The sequence below is a fragment of the Aegilops tauschii genome, chromosome 3 (genome assembly GCF_002575655.3).
Source record: "Aegilops tauschii subsp. strangulata cultivar AL8/78 chromosome 3, Aet v6.0, whole genome shotgun sequence".
Taxonomy (NCBI): domain Eukaryota; kingdom Viridiplantae; phylum Streptophyta; class Magnoliopsida; order Poales; family Poaceae; genus Aegilops; species Aegilops tauschii.
In genome coordinates this window covers 78,548,252-78,564,248 of record NC_053037.3, presented here as the reverse complement: position 1 = coordinate 78,564,248, position 15,997 = coordinate 78,548,252, and the positions used below count along the sequence as shown (strand labels likewise).

General features: G+C 46.8%; 1 protein-coding gene across 2 annotated transcripts; it reads right to left on the bottom strand.

Moving 5' to 3' along the window:
- Positions 1-2,330: 2,330 nt before the first annotated feature.
- On the bottom strand, positions 2,331-8,982 carry LOC109776947 (uncharacterized). 2 transcript variants are annotated; one of them, XM_020335608.4, is made up of 11 exons: positions 8,567-8,827; positions 8,069-8,149; positions 4,423-5,120; positions 4,296-4,320; positions 4,083-4,172; positions 3,810-3,981; positions 3,649-3,722; positions 3,469-3,538; positions 3,104-3,312; positions 2,885-2,958; positions 2,331-2,770 (listed from the first exon to the last, which is right to left on the bottom strand). In XM_020335608.4, exons 3-11 carry the CDS (start codon positions 5,057-5,059, stop codon positions 2,703-2,705), a joined length of 1,419 nt encoding a protein of 472 aa, XP_020191197.1. In that variant the 5' UTR covers positions 5,060-5,120; positions 8,069-8,149; positions 8,567-8,827; the 3' UTR covers positions 2,331-2,702. The 2 variants fall into 2 exon arrangements, with proteins under 2 accessions (XP_020191197.1, XP_020191196.1); XM_020335607.4 differs by lacking the exon at positions 8,069-8,149 and having other exon boundaries at positions 8,567-8,982.
- Between the last annotated feature and the right edge of the window lie 7,015 nt (positions 8,983-15,997).

The window sequence follows — 15,997 nt, the reverse complement described above, 5'->3', positions numbered from 1 at the left end:
GCTCCAACATCCCTATACCGCTAGTTCAATTGCACATGCATTCTTTGAGGGGATCGTACGCCTTTATGGTCTTCCATAGTCAATTGTCTGCGATCGGGATCCTGTTTTCACCAGCGTTTTTTTGGGAATCGTTCAAATTTTCTGGTGTTCAACTGCACATGAGTTCACCCTTTCCATCCACATTTTGACGGACAAACTGAGGTGGTCAACAAGGTCATTGCTATGTATTTCCGTTGCTTAGTAGGAAATCGACCACGTCGTTGGCTGGAGTGGCTTTCTTGGGCAGAATACTGCTATAATACATCATAGCACTCCCCCCTCCGTGCTACGCCTTTTGAACTAGTTTATGGGCATCCACCCCCTTGTCTGCGTGACTACAACCCAGACACGTCGAAGGTGGCAGCTTTTAAAACAACCTTTCAGGATTGTAATGCTTTCCTCAGTGAGGTGCGCGAGCGGCTACTTCAGACCCAGCAATAGTCGAAGCACTACTATGACAGTAGGCATCGTGATCTCTCCTTTGACATTGGCAAGTGGATCCTTCAGCACTGGCCAATGACATCTCTACCAGGGCACAAGCGGGGCAAGTTGGCACCTCGTTTTATGGGCCATTTCAGGTACTTGAGCACATTGGCTCGGTGGCATACAAACCTGCCCTTCCTATTGGTACATGTCTACATGACGTGTTTCATGTCAGCCTGCTCAAGAAATTCAACGGGGATCCTGCCACAACTACTCCTGCATTGCCTCAGATTGAAGATGGTCGTGTCGTACCTACCCCCGCCAAAGTTCTTTGTGGCCGCCTCCACCATGGTATCAAGAAGGTCTTAATCCAATGGGTGGGTACTTCTGAAGATGGCACAACCTGGGAGCCTCTGGACAAGTTTGCCCCTCATTTTCCTTCCATCTAGCTCGTTCTCGAGCTGCTTTTCGAGGAGGGGAGTGATGTTATGTGGGGCCAGAGTTAGGGCCCACAACAATACAACAAAGGAACCATCATAGGAGGAGTGAGTAGCAGGGAGACTCTGTTTCCGTAGCTTTCAATTTTAGTCAGGATCCAATTAGCTTCTAGAATCTGTTTAGATAAAGAGAGAAAGAGTCTAGATTGTAATTAGTTTAGTTTTTCCTTGAGGGCCAAGTTAGATCAGCTATAAGAAGGGACTTAATCCCGATGAATAAAGCAAGTCAATTCAGAGTATTTTCTTACTGTAGCTGCCTAGAGTAATTAGAAATTCGAGTTCTTCCAAGTGCGCTGCCACATGCATCTTTCTATTGAACTGTGAACCGAAATAGAGAAATTGATTTTTTTAACAAGGTCAAGCTCATAAGAGTATAAAAAGCCACATGATCAGTTGCTCTTTGACGGCTCTTGAATTACCAGTTTCATGTCGTTTGGAATTTTTAGAGAGCACATGGTGGCAGTCAATATATTTAAATTGTTGTTTTCATTTATTATATTACACCTTCGAATTTGTAATGATTAGAACTTAAAATGGCTGCGTGCAATGTTTATTTTTGCTGGTTGCTGATTCAGGCTCTTATTTTTTTTTATAAAAGGAAGGAAGAAGAAGGAGAGTATGATTTTTGGCGGTAGTGTAAGAAGGAGAGTGATTTAACATAAAAAGGTCTAAAGTACCCGCTTGATATGCATGGGGACCCTAAATTTGTTCCTTCGTCGTGACATACGTCGTCTCCCGGAGTTATCCTATCCTTGGCCCTATTACGACAACGCTGATGGAGGAAACGAATAGGCTTCTTGATCTCTACACTCCATGGTCAGGACAACGACAATTCTAAATGTGCTAACTGGCCCAAACAAATACTAGGCTTAGCGAAATTCCTCATGGCCTAAAAATAAAATAATAATCAAACTGTAGCAACACACTGTCACATCTCTTCGATAAAGGGCATTTTTATTGACTCAAAATTTAGTACCAAGCGGATACAACGCATAATGAGCAACATATATTAGCATGTGGTATTTTTTCTTCTTCTGTTGCAACGCACGGACATGTTTGCTAGTCTACTATAAACAAGAGATCCGGCCTCCCCACCCATCCCTACTCCGACTGGCAAGGCTGCCGAAGAAGGAAAGGTGGGGAGCCGGGAGGACGACGGCGAGGCTCAAGGGAAGGAGATGGGGAGAGAATAGAGAGAAGGGAGAAAAGATGAGTCGGCAGTCGAGTCTAAGGGTACCTTTTAAGTAGTGATTTTCATATATTTATGTCCTCGTCGAGACATCGAAACTATTCCAACATTTTGTGATCAAACATTTCAAGAATTTTGGCCTGAAATTTTCAGGCGCAAACATTTCGGCACCCCACAATGAATTTGAAATTCGGTCACGAGTTGTTTCCTTGGTAAATATCTTTTCTGGAGTGAGAATATACAATCAACTCAACTCCAAAAGAATTAGTTTTTATCTGCAACGGCCAGAAAGCAAAATTGGCCGTATATACAAAGAGGAACACGTTCGGCTCTTTCCTTTCTCTCCCCCTCTTTTTACCTCCAACTTGGGCAAAAACGAGCGACTGACCAACACTTCTTGATCGTCGTCATCATCATCATCGCCATCATCCGTCCATGCGTCGTGTAAGTGAAGTAGCGTCATGTCAAGCAAGCTCCCTGCTTCTCTCTTTTCTTTCTTGTAGATTAGCTGTTCTTCAGTAGGTAATTAGCACGAGCGAGAATAAAACGTTCGCTCACGCACACGCGGACGACGACCCCACCTGCCTCCGCTTCCACACGATCGGAGCGACGATCATCCATACTGCAAGCATGCGCAAATCATCCATTCGTCAGTAGATGTACACAAACAAATTATTGACAGTTTCTTCCAGAACACATAAGAAAACTTCAGCTCAGCAATGGCGTTCACACTTACTGTACGTGATCGCCGCTAGCCACTCGTTGCCGACGCGCACCCACGTGCTCGCCCAGCCCACGTCGATCGTCCACCTGAGGATCAAATCAGACAACGCGTTAATCAATTACTTAATGTTCTCGGATCAGGAACATCTGGCGATCGAAGTCTGAACGTTCTGACTGCAGTCAGTCAGTTCAGTCTGTCAGTGTCAATGTGTTGTTTGGGCTTGAAACTTACTTCTCCATTTCCTGATGCGCGTTCCAGCCGATGAAGAGCATGGCGAAGTACATGGCGCCCATGGCGAACACGAAGTGGAAGAAGCCGAACCCGTACGGGATGTCGTCGTCCTCGGACTCCGTCTCGGCGCTCTTGAACTGAATACACTTTGAGTCTATCCCCGTCGAGAAGGTCGCCGCGACGACGACGATCACCGCGATCACGAAACTCTGCCAACAGTACATACATAGTCAGCACCTTTTTTCAGATAAGACTAGCAAGTACAGCAACTAATTTGATTGATGGCATGTTTGCCTCCTCTGCTAAATTGCTACTGTACTGAACTAGAGTAGTAGTATATCACCGAAGAGAGAAGGCGTTCTTACCGCGATGTTGAGCCAGTCCGCGCTTGTCGCCACCTCTGCTTTCCTGTTGCAGATCTCCGTGTGCGGCTCACTATAAATTTCACCATGCAAACAAGATGTAAGCAAGCAACTCCCGTATCGAGAGATGAAATAATAATAGGATGTTGGACGGACAGGTCTGAATTCATCTCTCTGTCTCACCTTCTGATCGCCGACCAGCAGAGGAACACGATGTATATCCCCATCAGCCCCGGCGCCAGGTACCCCGCCTTCACCTGATCATTCAACCAACAGATCAGAACGCAATTTCTTTCGAGACCAACCATAGAACCGAGGCGACGCCATTAAGCCTGACTAAGCACCTTGGAGTTGACGGAGACGAAAGTCATGAGCTGCACGAGCACGAGGGTGACGGTGATGAAGAGGATGTTGAGCTTGCAGGCGGACGTGGGCGCGTACCACACGTACATGAGCACGATCCCCAGGATGGACCCCACGTACGTCACGATCGACACCACCAGCACCTGCATGTGGCTGCAACATCCATCCATCCCCAGTCGTTCGTTAGATCGACCAGATTTCACAGCAACTTGGTCAGACAGACAGAGGAGGAAAAAGGTAGTGGCAGCACGCACCATCTCTTGAGGTTCAGCTCCGATCGGCAGCAGTCGTTGAGCCACGTGATGAACCTGGTCACGCTGATGAGCTGGATCACGAGGAACGCCCTGCAGTTTATTTAACCCAGGAGGCAAAGCTGATCAGGGACATGCTCCAAGAATGTGACTCAAGAACAAGGTGATCAATGTTTGAGAAAAGGCAGGCAAGATCATGAGATGTAAGTAGCTTACCCTGCTCCGAAATGTGCCACCTTCCCTGAGAAAATTCAGACAAAACAAACCCCAACATCGATCAGCAACGGCAATTGGATGAAGATTTAATAAGCGCGAGTAAATTTCTGCTTGGAGTGGGACTGACCGTAGAGCTGGATGAGCGGCGAGGGCGCGAAGAAGGGGACGGCGGTGAGGGCCATCCAGAGCACGATCTTCACCGGCCACCACTCGGAGTGCCACGAGTTGCGGCAGTCGTGCACCTTGCGCGTCTTCATGGTGGACAGGAACATGACGAAGAAGAAGAGGAAGCAGCCGAGGCTGATGCGCAGCACGCCCTCGGCGCCCAGGCAGTAGCGCGCGCCCTGGCAGCCCCTGAGCCGCCGGAGCTCGCCCAGCGCCGAGTGGCCGTAGTCGCGGACCGTCCAGGCCAGCAGGTTGGTCACCAGGAAGATGAGCGCGTACACGTACCGCGCCATCATCGGGTTCGGCCCCACGCACACGCACCGCGCGCAGCACGACTCCTCCGCCACCCGGATCACGCACTGCTCGCCGCAGCTCCTCCCGCCGCCGCCCTCGCTCTCCGCCGCAGTGGGCGCCACGCCGGCACCAACGCCGCCATCCCTCTCCATCGCAAGGATGGTAACGCCGGCACCGCTGCCGCCGTCCCGCTCCACCACCACCTCCGGCGCCACGCGGGGGCCGCAGCCGCCGCCGCTCCTCTCCGCGACCGTCGGCACGCCGGCGCCGTCGGCGGTGACTGGCAAGCCGCCGTCAAGCGTCATCGGTGGACCGGGCAAGAACGAGCGCCAATGGACGAGTGCTGCTGTAGCTGTGCCGGGTTTCCTGCGGACATGAACGAGCAGGGTCACGAGATCGTCCGTGGCGTACGCTTCCGCGGATCTATGAATAGGCGCGCGGATCGGCTAGCTCGTGAGCGAAAACGACGTGTTACTTTTTTTACTCCCTCTCAACGGAGTGACGTCCCGGGCATGCTTTTTTATGACCGAATTAAGACCGTTCCAAGCCGCTCTGCTTGGACAGAAATATGATTTTGTTGTGCCTGCCATCACTCCCAAGTTTGACCCCGGTTGACCTCCTATATTTTTAAATTTTTATTATCGACCCTATACATGACTAACGACCAGCAAACTAAGGCTACTCGGTTAAAAAAAAACTAATAACTACTACCACCTGAGTAATTTTGTGGCAAAACAAAACGGCTTGCTAGCTAGTTTTCACTGCTTAGTCATTTCCCTTTCAACGGCTAGGATTGAGTGTTGAACGGCCGCTGCTGATCCATCAAAAGTTTTTGTGCCAAAGCTGCATACATACATACATAGAGTGGTGTCCAATTTGATCTGGATGATTAAAAAGGGAAAGCAAGGCGTGAGTGGAGTGACAGTGACCAGAGAACATGCATGTTACTACATGTATGCGTTTATGTGTAGCAGCAAAGCTTGCCTTTAAAGGAAGATTAGGGTTACGGATGGAGGTAAGGTAAGTAAAGAGAGAAAGCTCCATGCATGAGTAGTCATAGGATTGCGGAGGATGCACAGTCGCACGCACATGGCTCTCTCTTTCTGTGCCTGTCATGTGGAGCTTTGGACGGCCGGCCGATATGTTTGTGGAAAAACAAAAGAGCAAAGCTTTTTCTCTTTTTTTTTGCTGGTAACAAAAAAGAGCAAAGCTGCAAAGCAAAGCGTACAAATGAATGATACTGGCAAAGAGATTGAATGAAGGGAAAAGGAAAGAGAGACATGTGGAATCCCTTCATCAGGATTATCTATCGCTAATTAACAGAAATGCCCTAACTAATGGGAGTGCCTAGAACTCATTTAGATGGGCCCCCTCCCCCTCCCCCTCGCGTCGCCTCCCCCCAGGCGGCGCCAGGGGCCCCGAAACCCTAGCGCCGCCAGCACCTTCTTGCCGCCCCTTCCTGCCGCCGCTCCGCCGGCGTGGGCCGCGGTGGCGGCGGGCCCGGTGCCGAAGGTTTCTGGGCGGGTGGATGCGGCGGATCCCATCTGAGGCGGCGGGGGCGGCTCCTCTCGTGCGATCCAACGGCGGCGGCAAGGACGGCGAATCCGGGCTGTGCGGCGGGGGCCGGAGCACCATCGCCAGCGGAGCGGCGGCCCTGCATGGACGGCGGCGGTGGCAGCGCCCCATCCGGCGGGGTGGGCTGTCCTGGTCGTGATGGTGATGGCGGTCACTGCGGATCCAACGCCCCGTTTGGATCCGTCGCGGGGAGGCCTTCCGCCGACCGGCGGCGCGTGGAAGGACCGGTGAGGAGATGCCGGATCTCCGCCGGAGTACCGACGGCGACATACGTCTTCGTGGCGAGGTTCCGCTCGGTTCCAACCAGCCACGAGGTCGGGAAGACGTGGCTTCCGGTGAAAATTGCCTGACTGCGGTCTTGGCAGACGATGGCAGCGTCTCAGACGTTGTTCCCTTCTGGAGGCATCGTCGTTGCAGGTCACATCAACCTGATCGGGAAGTTCCAGGGGAAACCCTAGATCTGGGTATACCGGATCGGACGATGACGGTGCCTTCGGTATCGTTCTCCCTCATGGGGGCATCGTTTTGGAGCAAGTGCTGGTTGGAGGGGACAAGAGGAGGAGCGGTGTTTCCTCTGCTCCATTGATGACGGCGGATCTCGGCGGCGTGGCGCAGTGGAGACTCGGCGCCTGATGAGCGGAGAAGGACTCGCGCAGGAGGGTGACGCTGCCTGGCGTCCTGGTGGCGTCGGCGGCAGTTAGACCGGGCAAGGTTGATGCAGCAGTACAGCTCTGAAGATGGATTGATGGCAGGTGGTTGCGGCGGCCTCATACCCGGCAGGCGTCCTGGTTGAGAAGCACGCCAGACTGATCGGTGCCCATACCCGGCAGGCGTCCTGATTAGGACCTCAAGTCTTAGATGTTAGGTTTGGCTGCGAGGTCTGTTTGGTATTAGGCCAAGACTTTCAGCGCCCCTACATCAACTGGATAGGGATAGCGACAAATGTTGCTTAGTTTGGTGGCTTTAGGCTTATTATTGTATGACTCTGTAAAGTCTTGTGTCAATAATTAATAAAATGGCCGTATGCATCGTCCAGATGCAGAGGCCGGGGGTCGTCCTCTTTTTCTAAAAAAAAGATGAGATATAATTTGGTCTCATTCACCTTGAAAACAAAAACAGATACAACCCACGTCAGCACACACGCATCTTATAGAATCACATCTAATGGCTATAAAAGATGAATGAAACCAAACTATATCTCATCTAGATGAGTTCTAGCAAAACTGCTAATTAATTGTGCTTGGAGCAAGTACATAATCTATTTTAAAAATCTGTACGTAGTTTGGGTCGGAGGATTGCTTAGGGCTTCCTTTGCTTAGTCCCGTCCTCCTCTTCTCTGTCGTGCAACCAAGTTGCTGCTGCTACTAAGCAACCCTAGATAGGGAGTCACTTTTTTGTTGTAATAATAATATAAACTTAGATTACTGTACTAGGTAACCTCTAAATTCTGTGTAAAGCTAGGAAGGAAGGATCTTCTTTCCAAGCAAGCAATAATCCCATCCTTTCCTTTTTGCCTGCACATATTCTCCTCTGACTCTGAATGATAGGCAATCACGCATCTTTCTTCGGGATATATTACTGCTAGATATTTTCACACGTACGGTTCCATCCGCTACATGAGCTTAGAGATTCCTCCCGTTTATCCCAGCCACTAAACACAGGTTAATCGTCATCTAGGCCGTGGTTAGAATCTTACTACTCAGAGAGGGTGAGTAACTAAATCATCGTCGACGACGCACCTTGATTAGATCCACGTACGGCCGGCCGTGGCTGGACGTCGCAGTAGAGAATCCGATCCTACCTCTCGGGTTACCCGGCTGCTGTAAGAAGAAGAAGGAATCGGAGGGATGAGAGAGGGATTGGCGGGCACGGAACGCATCTCTGTGGCTTGCGCTCCCGACCACGGAAGGCAGAACCGAATGCGCTGCTAGCTACCCAATTGCTACTGTTGCGTATTATACTATTCGGTCTGCGTTCGTTTGCGGCCTCTCAACGGACGACAGCCGAACAGATCCGGGGAAAACGGTATTTGGCCTCGAATATATGCGGGAAAGGGACGGCGCTCGTTGTGGTGTCTGTGCTGATTTGGTTAGAGTTCTAATGTATTGTATGCGAAAAAAGAGAGGAAATTCAGCGCGGCCAGGAGCTAGGATGCTGGCGAGCTTATGGTGTTCGTGCATGGATGATGATCATGGCAGCAAGCAAGCGGACAGAGAGGAGGGGGAGGAGGAACTCACATGCACGTTGGATGGGACGGAGGAAGACGAAGTACTCCTTGATAATGTCTTCCCGGAGGTAGAAGCCGAGCTGCCCTGCCTGCCTGCTCGAGGTGTACGCGGCTAGCTCAACTGTGGTTATCAATAGCGGATTGGCGGTGCGCTGGATGCGTCAATGCCTGCCCGGGGGTTTTATTCGGGCGAGCGGCGGAGGAAGGAGACGGGTTGGAGAGTGGAGGTGGAGGTGGAGGTGGCGGTGGTGCTCCGTTTTATTCCCGCCGCAGGAAAGGAAGCAGCGCCCGCGCGCGCGGCGCCTCTATATTTTACTGCGTTTCGTTGTCTCTCTGTTGGCTGTACCTGTACGCGCGCCCGGTGCGGTTTTCTTCTGTTCTGTTTTCGGCTCGGTATAAGGAGTATTTTGTACGTGCCACACGCGTACACGCACCACCTCCACCTCGTTCTCCACATACACACGCTTGGCTCCGGACCCACGGCCCGTTGCTGTATACATGTCCAGCCAGCAGCCATCCGGCTGAATCTTCTGAGCTCCATAGGCTGTGTATACGTTTTGGATCTACCCGCGAGGTTCAGGTTGTCAGTTGTCACTGTGACCAACTGACCATTTTTTTTGCCAAATGTGACCGACTAAGCATGCTGCGCCAGATCATTTTTCTGGAACTCGTTGCCATATCATCGTTTGCACAGCGACCGTGTGGACACGTACGGAAGTAAACGAGCTACCACGAGCCTCCTTCACAAAAAAGATGTGGACCGAGTTGACCCCACCACAAGCTAAACCCCGGCGACTCTGGTCCGCGCGCCTCGGCTTGGATTTTTGCGTACACGGCCCACGCCGGCGTGGTCTCACCGCCACAATTTCACGGAGACGGCAAAGACGAGCGAGAGATTGCAGTCTCTCGGCTCAGGGCCCAGGCCCCGTATCCGCCACAACTGGGGCAGATTTTTTTTCTTGCGTTTGTCTGCATGTTGATAGATTTTTTGCTTCTCTCGCGAAAACTTACATGTGGATGAGTGGATGGATGGGCAACTGGACAATGCCGGGGACTGGGAGGACAGATGCAAAATCGGGTCTTTCTTAACCTTTTCTAATGGCTGGCCGTGCTGGAGGGCACTGTTGCGTCACGAGGTGCGGATCCCGGGTTATCCCACCAACTGACACAAGTTGTAAGACTGCCTCAGCAAAATCTTCCTCGTATACCTTCGTCAAAATAAACAACATGGGCCTAGCTAGAGCATGCCTGTGTACTAGTATTTGGCTCTCCCACCAAGTCTCGAGATCATAATAAGCTCTTCGACCCTCTAAAGTCCAGACATTATCCTTAGGGTAATGGGTCTTAATTTGACCCATACTATCTATGCATATCCACTTAGGCTGACGATTTCACTTTCTGATCAGCGGATCTTTTGCGAGTATGATAAACCCTGCTGCATGATTAGTGCGCTTTAGTCTGACCCGTCCGACTCAACAACTGACCCCTCCATAGGCCTACAGCCAGCCAGAGCCAGCTGAAGAACCACAACACAAAGCCACTTGTGATTGTGAATCGACCGACCCACACATGCATGTATGCCCGGTGAGCAAGCAAGCAATCACTTGCAAGGAATAATCGTCTCAGCAAACATATATAGCAGGGATATGGCCGATCTCGATCACTCTTTCGTGCACTTTTGGACCACGCGCGCCGGCGCACGTCATGGCGCCCCATATATGTCCGTGCATGTGCAACATGCTCGGGGAACCGCGATAACCGTACGTGCACACTTGTACATGTAGATGGTGTGCATCATCATGTGCTACGACTCGTCAATGTCAGCTGGCTTTGGCTACGGCTACGTAGCGCCTTGCACGGCTGGATTTCGCGCGGCGACGTGGACGGATCCTTGACCTCCGTAGTGCAGGCACGTACTTTCCCACCAAGACGCACTCTCTGGTCTGGTGCATATGGATGTGGAGGAGCACGAATCGGGTGGGTGCGTTCGTGGTTTGTATATGGTGCAAAAGTGCATAAGAGTGCACGTAGAGGACAATTTTTTTTTTTTTAGCGTACGTAGAGGACAAATTGAATGCATTGATGCAGCGAACATTTCCCATGCCATATCATTTTAGAACATCAGCTTTTTTTCACACATGGTCGAGGACAGAAAAGGGATAGATTCCGTTGTATATAATACCCAAAATACAGTTCATGGAAGTTAATATTTCGCGCAACATAATTTATCTATTTTGTTGCCTCGTGTGTAGGTTAAATTTGACTTGAAACTGTGTGGCGAGATAAAAATACTTCCGTAATCTGCTACTATGCTTGGAGGTTGTTTTTGCATCACTATTTTTTATTATAAATTGCTCATTTATAACCATGTTTTATATATTATGTCATCATTCTTATACCGTTTTCCCCTTTCATTTTGCATGTGTACAAGAAACAGGGGGGGACAATGAGAAGCTGTCAGAAAGGACCAGTCGAAGGCAAAGTAAAGAAAATATTTTTTTTCTCAAGCCCGAATAATTCCAGAAAAAATAAAGACTATTTGCATGAAGAAAAAGAGCCAATGTGAAAAGTCCCAGGCCTAGGACTGGCATTTGGAGCCCACACCCCCACGAGTCGAGGCCCAAGGGCGGCCACTTGGTCGTGTGGGGCTTGTAGGGACCCGGTGGTCTCCACTCTGGTCTCCTTATTCTTACATCAGGGAAAAACACTAACTTGACTATCTAGGATTTTTTTTGCCACTAAGGCAAAATGGGGAGCACTTTTCCTCAACCGAGGGGCTGATTTTGCCGGGATCAAACCCCTTCGGACAGGGGAATTCAAAGCCATCGTCATCACTAACACTCTAGGCATTGTGGGGATCATCTTCATACACACCACCTTCACCAACTCCATCTACAACACCAACCCCAACCCCATCTACATCTCCCTTTCAATCTATGTACTTGTTATAGATCGGTTAATGTGGTCACTTTCCGGTGTTAGTCAGTGCATTGTGATTTATTGGTGAAAGATTTATATGTTCAAATTGTTAGCCATATAATTAACCCATTGCTCACGTTCATTATGACGTCTTTTGAGTAATCTATTATGTACTTGAGGACTTGGGAGAAACCATGTTGTTAGCAACCATATGAAGTTGCATCAAGTTTGATATTTTGATGTTATGTTGTGGTGTAATTCTCTAATCGTGATATTCAAACATCAATTGCATGTCACTTCACCTATATGGGCCTAGAGGATAACATTATATAATTATTTTATCTAGGAGGGGTGGCAGGAAAGGCAAATATTACCATGCCCTAACTTTATAAACTATTGCATGACGAATTAATGGGGACCCTAGAATCTAACACTATGGTTAGCTGTTATCTTAATTATCCTTGGTATCTGTTGATTCTTATTAAAGTATATAATCATAAGTATGTATGAGTCCAAGTAGGGTGGTACATAAGCGTAGGCTCCACCACACACTTACCGAAGCAACAAAAGTTATAGTTAACGAAACTAGGTGAAAACAACATGGTAAAATACTCTCCTGTCCTCCAGAATGATTTGACCAATATAAGAAACACAACCGGCATTTCCTTCGCACAAATAAGGATTGGGCTACTTATTGCACTTATTTACTTTAATTGCTATTTACATTACTGCACTTGCTCTCTAAATCAAGCAAACAATCAAACAATTTTTTTAACTTTTGTAATGATTCCTTGATGATTTCCATAAGCCAATTAGATGCGGAGCATCCTTCGGCCATCCCCATGGACACCACACCGACTCATCAAGCACCAAGTGGACTGCTACTTGTGAGCTATGTTGGGATTTCCTCGAAGAGGAGACGATGATGCAGTATAGTAGAGATAAGTATTTCCCTCAATTAAGAACCAAGGTTATCAATCCAGTAGAAGAACCACGCAATACCTTGTTAGCAGTACCTACACACAAGATAACAAATCCTTGCACCTAACATGAACAAGGGGTTGTCAATCCCTTGGCAGTAACTTGCAAGATTAAATTGTACGGTGATAGATAGATAGACCGAACAAAAATACAAAATAAAATAAATAAGGAAAAATTGCAGCAAGGTATTTTTGGTTTTAGTATATGATAAAATGTAGACCCGGGGGCCATAGTTTTCATTAGAGGCTTCTCTCTTGAAAATAGCATACGGTGGGTAAACAAATTACTGTTGGGCAATTCATAGAAAAGCGAATAATCATGACGATATCCAAGGCAAGGATCATGTATATAGGCATCATGTATGAGACAAGTAAACCGAAATGATTCTACATCTACTACTATTACTCCACACATCGACTGCTATCCAGCATGCATCTAGAGTATTAAGTTCATAAAGAACGGAGTAACGCTTTGAGCAAGATGACATGACGTAGACAAAGTAAACTCATGCATGAATAAAACCCATCTTTTTATCCTTAATAGTAAAGATACAATACATGTCATGTCCCTTCTGTCACTGGGATTGAGCACCGCAAGATCGAAGCAAAGCACCTGTCCCATTGCAAAAAAAATCAATCTACTTGGTCAAACAAAATCAATAGATCAGAGGGAAATACAAAGCTATAATAATCATGCATAAAAGAGTTGAGAGAAAACTCAAATAATATTCATGGATAGATCTGATCATAAACTCACAATTCATCGGATCCCAACAAACACACTGCAAAAAGTCATTACAACAAATAGATCTCCAAGAACATCAAAGAGAACATTGTATTGAAGATCCAAGAGAGAGAAGAAGCCATCTAGCACTAGCTATGGACCCGTAGGTCCGTGGTAAACTACTCATATGCATCATCAGAAGGGCAGCAAGGTTGATGCAGAGCCCCTCCGACGGAGTACCAGAGAAGGCCTCCAGATGGGATCTCGTGGGAATAGAAACTTGCGGCGGCGGAAAAAGTATTCCGGGTGGCTCTCTGGTGTCAGGGAAATATTTGAGAATGTATAGAGGCGGGATTTGGTCAAGAGATGCCATGAGGGGCCCACAAGCCTGGGGGCGTCCCCCCGTAGGGCGCGCCTCCCGAGCTTGTCGCTCCCTCGTGGCTCTTCAGGTCTTCTCTCAAACCTTCTAGGGTCCCTTCTGGTCCAGAAAAAATTAATCCAATGTTTTTCCTTTTTTTGGACTCTATTTGATATTGATTTCCTGAAAAGCCAAAAACAGGCAAAATATAGCAACTGGCACTAGGCACTAAGTTAATAGATTAGTCCCAAAATATGATATATAATTGCACATAAAACATTAAGATTGATACTATAATAGCATGGAACAATAAAAAATTATAGATACGTTGGAGAAGTATCAAGCATCCCCAAGCTTAATTCCTGCTCGTCCTTGAGTAGGTAAATGATAAAACAGAATTTTTGATGTGGAATGCTACCTATCATATTCATCATATAATCTTTTCTTTTGTGGCATGGATATTTGGACTTGAGTGATTTAAAGCAATAGTCAATAGTTTGACATGAACACATAAATACTCAAGTATACCAACGAGCAACTATGTCTTTCAAAATATCAATGCTAAAGAAAGTTATGCCTAGCCCATCATGCTCAGTCATTGATCCATTCATGAAACACACTCAATATTAGCTACACCCAATGCACAAGTATGACAATAATGCTCTCCAGTTGGTGCTTTATAAGAGAAGATGGAGACTCAAATAAAAATAAAAATTGCGTAAAAGTAAAATAGATAGGCCCTTCGCAGAGGGAAGCAGAGCTTTGCAGAGGTGCCAGAGCTCAAGTTTAAAACAGAGAAATAATTATTTTGAGCGGCATGCTTTTCCTGTCAATGAAAAGGACCGATAATTCCCAATATCTTCCACGCTAAACACAGTATAGGCGATTCCCAAACAGAAAATAAAGTTTATTTCCTTTCCACCATCCTTTCATAATCCATGGCTAGCCGTATCCACAGGTGCCTTCCATACCAACACTTTGCAAGGAATTCATTATTAATATTATTTTTTCATTTCGGGACTGGGAATCCCTATTACCTTGCCACTTTCTCGTGCAATGACAAGTGAATAAACATTCATCATGAGAATAACACGCCTAGCATGGAAAATATTGGCCACCCCCTACCGCTTCATGAGTGGTACGGGCACACAAAACAGATTTATTTGAATGATTAGAGTTGGCACATGCAAATTTACTTGGATGACACGTAAATACCGCCTATAAGTAGGTATAGTGGACTCATTTGGCACAACTTGATTTTAAGGAATTGGATGCACAAGCAATATTTCTTCTTAGTACAAATGAAGGCTAGCAAATAGATTCAGAAGCAACCAACCAAAAAACGAAAATAATCATAAACATGTTTTGAACACAAGTAACAATGAATAATGCATCATAAGTAGGATGTAACTTCGCTGCATAACTATTGACTTTACGTGCATGCATAGGGAATCACAAACCTTAACACCACTAATTTTACTAAAGCACAATTACTCACTAGCATAACTCACATATTATCATCTCCATATTGCAAAACTATTGCAAGGAATAAAACTTATCATATCCAATGATCTATATGAAAGTTTTTATCATATTCTTCTTGAATATTGTCACTTTGGGACCAAGTTCATATCTTGTGTAAATTACCATTACTATTATCAACTCTCAAAAAGATATAAGTGAAGCATGAGAGTTCATATATTTCTTCAAAATATTATCTTGGGAGCTGAGCGCTTTTTGGCTCTGTCTTGAGTTTTTGATTATTTTGTGTTCTAACGGTTTTTGCAGATTGCAAGAAACCATGGTCCTTCAAGAACAAATTTGTCAGGTAGGTTTGGAATTAGTAGCAGGACCGGTTCGAGGAGAGAACTTCATATCTGTTGGTCCTGACTTATCTGGTAAAGTATTTGAGATAAACTCTCGGTTAATTGATATGGTGAAAGAGAATACATTCTAAGGTGATGCAACTGAATGTCCTTATAAACATATTGAAAGCTTGAACACTACGTGTGGAACTTTTCAGTTGCAGGATTTAACTAATGAGGAGATAAAAGCCAAAATATTCCCTTATTCACTTGAAAGATGAGCTGCTGAATGGCTATCACATCAGCCCATAAGTACCCTTAGTAGTTGGCCAAGATTATTATCTACATTCTATGCTTGTTATTACCCTCAAGGAAAGTTATATAAAATAAGAAGGAAGGTTATCATCTTTGGACAGTGGTCAGGTGAGAAACTGGTAGATGCTTATATAAGGTATCGAGGTATACTCTCCGCATGCCCTGAACACCATTATCCTGATTGCTTAATTGTGAACTTCTTTTATGGTGGACTTGACTCTCAGTGTAAACAGGTATTAGATCTTGCTTCCAAAGGTTCTTTTATGGGAACCGAGATCTTAGAGGCCTGGAATTTGCTTCATAGAATTCGGCATAATGCTGAGAGTTGGTACTTGTGTTC